This window comes from Carlito syrichta, unplaced genomic scaffold (assembly GCF_000164805.1).
Source record: "Carlito syrichta isolate Samal-C Ts95f unplaced genomic scaffold, Tarsius_syrichta-2.0.1 Scaffold309007, whole genome shotgun sequence".
Taxonomy (NCBI): domain Eukaryota; kingdom Metazoa; phylum Chordata; class Mammalia; order Primates; family Tarsiidae; genus Carlito; species Carlito syrichta.
The window spans coordinates 78,045-83,286 of NW_007253103.1; the positions used below are offsets into that span (position 1 = coordinate 78,045).

The 5,242-nt window shown below is 46.3% G+C and overlaps 1 protein-coding gene across 1 annotated transcript in view; it reads left to right on the forward strand.

Annotated features, from left to right (window-relative positions):
• ATRN (attractin) overlaps nucleotides 1–4,657 on the forward strand; it is a 55,319-nt gene extending 50,662 nt beyond the window's left edge. Inside the window, exon 5 of the mRNA XM_021716832.1 lies at nucleotides 1,256–4,657. Within this exon, the coding sequence (XP_021572507.1) occupies nucleotides 1,256–1,380 (125 nt within the window). The 3' untranslated portion in view covers nucleotides 1,381–4,657. The remainder of the gene's footprint in view (nucleotides 1–1,255) is intronic.
• The last annotated feature ends 585 nt before the right edge of the window (nucleotides 4,658–5,242 follow it).

Here is a 5,242-nt window from a genome sequence, read left to right on the forward strand (position 1 = left end):
TTGGATGGAGGGTTCTGTAGGTATCAATTAAATCCATTTGATCAAGAGTCACATTGAGGTTTCGGATCTCGTTGCTGATTTTTTGTCCTGATGATCTGTCTAGGGTTGTGAACAATGTTTTCTAATCTAAAAAAAAAGATGACAAGGGAGAAGAATATGTATTTGTATTTGTGTAAGTAAACCCTGAAAGAATATACAAGGGGGGGATCCCCCAAAAAAGAATGTGTTTATAAATAATCGTGTATTTAGGCCAGGCGCAGTGGTTCAAGCCTGTAATTCCAGCACTTTGAGAAGCTGAGGCGAGAGGATTGCCTGAGCCCGTGGGTTCAAGACCAACCTGGGCAACATGGCGAGACCTTGTCTCTACAATAAATCACAAATTAGCCAGGCATGGTAGTGCATGCCTGTAGTTCCAGCTCCTTGGAAGGCTGAGGTGGAAGGATCGCCAGAGCCCAGCAGGTCGATGCTGAGGTGGCCATGAGTGTGCCACTGCACTGCAGCCTGGGCAGCAGACTCTCAACTCAAAAGAAAAGAAAAAATTGTGTGTTTATTCTTACATGTTTAAACTTCAGTCACCTTCAGAGTTCTCTCTGTTTGATATAATACACCTATTGAGATGCTTTTTCCACTGCTCAAAACAGTTTTTGAACTCATCAATTTTGATACCTTTTAGTGCTTCTCCCATTTTTCATTTCACCTTTTCCACATCGGCAAATCGTTTCCTTGAGGACTTTTTTCATCTGGGGAAACAAAAAAAAGTCACTTGGAGCAAGACTGGGTGAATAGGGAGGGTGAGGCATGGGGGTCATGCCATTTTTGGCCAAAAGCTGCTGGACACTTAGCCGGGTGTGGGCAGGTCCACTTGTAAATCACCCATCATGAAATGGGCAATCACACTGAAAGTCTCTCAACAAAAAAAAATTCACTGAAACTGAACACAGCCTTTCACAGTAGTGCTAGCTGGTACACTGATGCCGATTGGTTCCTAGTAGGGGAAGCTGTACTACAAGGGGTCCACCTTCCAAAAGATAATTCCTGTTTTTTGGGGTCCCCTTTCATATAAAAACAAATGAAAGAGTTTACCTGGATGGAGAGGGAAGGGTAGGGAAAGGGACGAGATGGAAGGAAGACTTTTCCCTGTGTACTTTCTTTTTTTCTTTTGGCACCATGGGAATGAAAAATAAATTTTAAAATTATTTTTAAAACAAAATCAAGCTGCTCCTTAACATGTTTTCCCTCTGTGGGTTCTCCCAAGGTCTTGCCGTGGCCAGCGCCCTGGTGGACATTTCTCAGCAGATGCCAATAGTATACAAAGAGAAGTCGGGAGCCGTGAGAAACCGGAAGCAGCAGCCCCCTGCACAGCCTGGGACCTGCATTTGATGCTGGGGCCAGGGACTCTCCCGCGCAAGAGCGAGCGAGTGGCACGCCAGAGCCGTCTGCAGGGGAAGGCGCGGCAGGGAAACAGCTGTTCGGGTTCGGGGCAGAAACTGGAAACCTCGAAGCATCTGACTCACCTGCATGATCACAAGCTTTCTTTGATGGTTTCTCCCATCCGTGTTCCAGCATCTAACCTTTTACTTTTGCATAGGAAATACTTGATTTAATTATAGGTCCAAGGATGAGCTGAATATTGCTGGAGGAGGCCGGTGTGGAGCCAGTGAGCGAACTAGGAATGACACTCAGGTTCACTTGTGGAAACTGTTCTTGAAACTGTCTCAACTGTGCAAAAAACAGAAGATGGAGTGTTTACACGTAGACGTTTGTCATCAGTTGTTCTTGAACATGGTCTTTTAAAAACTAGTCAGATGAATTAACTTGTCTTCATCTGAAGCCTGCTATCTTTTTTAAAAGATGTGATATTTATTCTTGCACGATTTAAGAAGATATCTCTCTTCCAGGGAGTAGCTTTTTCTAGTTGAGAATTAATAACGGTCCATCTCTTTTGAATTATAACAAGCTAGGATAGAAGGGGGCTATTTTAATTGTCAAGGTCAGCAGTATCACTTCTAATGTAAACTGATGATATAATAGGTAGTTTTCTATAGCAACTTGATTGAGTGTTAATTCATTTGAAATTCTCTTTCTTCCTTTCTCTGTCCCTCTCCCTATCTCCTCCATCTTCCTCCTCTTCCCCCTCCCTCCTCCCTCTCCCTCTGCATCTCTCTCTTGTGCACATGCACACACACACACATACACACACACACTAAGTGCCTAGACTTTAAATAGATCTAGCAATTGGAAAGTTAGTAAGCCTAAGTTTTTACATAATTGCATTCCTACATTCTTGTAAAATTTAAATAGCTACCATTGGCAACCTCCTCTTTTTCTAAAATCTAATTTGCAGCCAGGAAAGAATTTTCTCATCCGAAGGAACATTTGACCTAGCAGCAGGGACTGAGAAGGAAGCAAAAATGAACTAACTATGAAAGGTCCTGTTTTTATTGTCAAAAAGGTGTCTCCACTCCCACCCCCTTGTCACCCTAGGCCTGATGTTTGGTCAGCCCTCTGGCCTCTTCCTCCTAGGGCACCACAGAGAAAAGGACTCACTTATGTCACATGTCTCCTTGAGCAGAAAAGAGCGCTAAGAGCACTTGGGAACCCTGGATCAAAGAGCGACTGTGTGTTCCTGGATCCTGCTGTGAACTTGTAGATCATTCTCAGGCTGGGGTAGAACTGGATGCCAGGAGAGGGACAGCCTCCTGTTTTCAGGATACCTTGCCCAAAGCCTGGAACAGGACCTGGAGCCATCTGCCCTCTTTCCCAGGAAGGGTTCAGCCCACCCATCCTCCTTCCCAGAGCAAGGTGGTAGCTGTGAGGAAGGCAGCTAAGGTTGAAAAGCACATGAAGAAGATGGATGAGGAGGGAGAACCCTCTGCCAAGTGGAACGTGACAGATTGAAGAGGGCGGGGCAGTCCCCCACTCTTCTCCCACAGGGCACTGCCTGGATGGCACGTTCTCCGCATTTATGGTGCTCTGTATTCTGGCATTATGCAGCAGCCTCCCCGACTCTTCTGCTCCCAAACCTGGGATTCTCTGGCATAAGCCTGTTGGGATGGACCTCTGGACAGCAATGCTCAAGTTTGTGAACTTGGAGAGATGTAATACTCAAATGAGCAACAGTGGTGGCATTTCCCGTCTAAATGCTGTGTCTGGAGAAGGGGCATGACCTCTCCCACAACACTGACACCCTCCCCGTGAAGAATCACCTGGAAGATGTTTTCTGGCAAGCTGAATCATAAAACACTAATGCACAAAACACCTCCGCTTTGAGACTCACCTCTCAAAAAGCTTTTTTCCCACATTATTGTTAAAGAGCAGACGGTTCTAGAAAAGACCCTCCTCCCATGAGCTCCCCACATCCCTACTCCAGAACACAGCACCCGCAGAGAGCGTGCAGCGGCCTGGCCCTTCCCCTGTAATCACCACAGGCCCCTGGCAAAGCAGCAGTGAGGCAGTTGGGGATTGTCCTCCAAGGAAGATCCTCCTGCTGTGTTCAGAGGACCTGCTTTTCCTTGGCCAAAGAAGTCTCTTCCCCATGTTAGTGCTAGGCCTTGAAATAACATGACCCGCAGCCATCTGGCTAATTTTTTTTTCCTGAAAGATCATGTTTATTTTTTAAAAGGAAAGGGGCAAGTGAAGTTTAATTTTGCTCCACCAGTGGAGAAACAGCAGAACCCACCTGCTTCTTTGCAGTCCGCAGCCCACAGCACACAGCTTCCTCCAGGCTCAGGGCAGAAAAAGGGAATGGCAGGGAGAGGAACTCATCACAGCACCAGTTGCCAAGAGGGAATGGGTTGTCGTCTGGTAACTTTGCGTGTCACGGAGAGCCTGTATATAAATTAAAGTAATCAAGAAAACATTGTTCCTGTACTTGTACATAACTATACAGTAGTGTCCAGAATGTTCAGACATTTGGAGCGTACATAAAACAGAGAAATACCTTACTGTATTTTTAATTAAATGTTAAGGATGTCTGAGTTTCACCTAAGATGTTTTTGTGCCATATACTGGATATTCAAGTTCTGAGAAGTCCTCTTGTCAGGCCCTGATACATAAATAACAAGCCAAGAAATGTATCCCTGTCGTGATGGGTTCAGATGCGGCTGGACCAGTTAGATGATTCTTAAAACAGGACTCTACTGGAATGCACGTGAGAGTCAGGTAGTCTGTGTAGACAGCAGCACTCAAGGAGGCTCAGGCAGCAAGAGGGCATGTCGCGAGTCTTTCTGGCAGCCTCTTGGGACTGTGGGTGGCGAGGGACAGCCAGTGTTGTCCTGAAAAATGTTTCTTAGTCTTCAGGTTCAAAGACTGTATAACCTGTGGAAATCAGACTTTCCATAAAGGGGTTCTCTAGGCTGCATATTTTTTTTGTGGTTTTATCCAAATTTTAAATGACCATTTCCCAGAATCATAGTTTATTATACTGCAAACTGGGAGTGGAAGCAGGGAGCTAGTGGACTGATAAGCTCCCATCTTCCCGTGGAGGATTTCACACACCCTGCACTCCTGTCTACCTCCTGCCACCTCTGTACACACAGGTGGGGCGAGTCTGAGGATCACCTGCAAAGGTGGAAGGAGGTGTGGAGAGAAGGTGCCCATACTCCCCTGAGCTGCCCCGGAGGAATGGCAGCCCTGGACAGAAGACTGTCAGCAACAGGAAAATACTGGAATATCCACGAGTGAGGCCTGAGGTGCAAGACTGGAGACGCACTGGGCAATCTGGGGCAAATTAAGAAGACCAGGGCATCGTTGGTAGGGAAAAGACACGTTACCTTCCAGTGCAAATCTTGCTCCTTCACCATAATGGAGTGCACTGAGAGTGGGGGCTGAGTCACTTCCTTGGGTGATGGTGTCATTTTCATGAATACCTTGGATCCTTTCATTTCGTTCATTCATTCATTGATTCAACACTTACCTAAGCTAACACTAGGGTAGTGACCTAGTAAAAACTCTTAACTCCTCACACCCCTCTCATCCCAGGAGAGCTTTCCTTGTGGTGGTTTCTGTGAGAATTGGCCATCCTGAGGATGAAACCAAGAAGGCAGAGAGGTGTTTACCTCATTGGCCAAACTCAGCTCCAGCCTAAAGCTCACTATGATGGTTTCTGGATAGCCAGCCCACCAAGAAGCATTGCCCCTCGATGAGAGTCGTTCAGACTAACAAGTACCCTGCCCACAGGGAGAGGTTTTGGAGTAGAGAGGGAAACGCGCCTTCTCCTCTAAAGGCAATAATGGAATCGGCT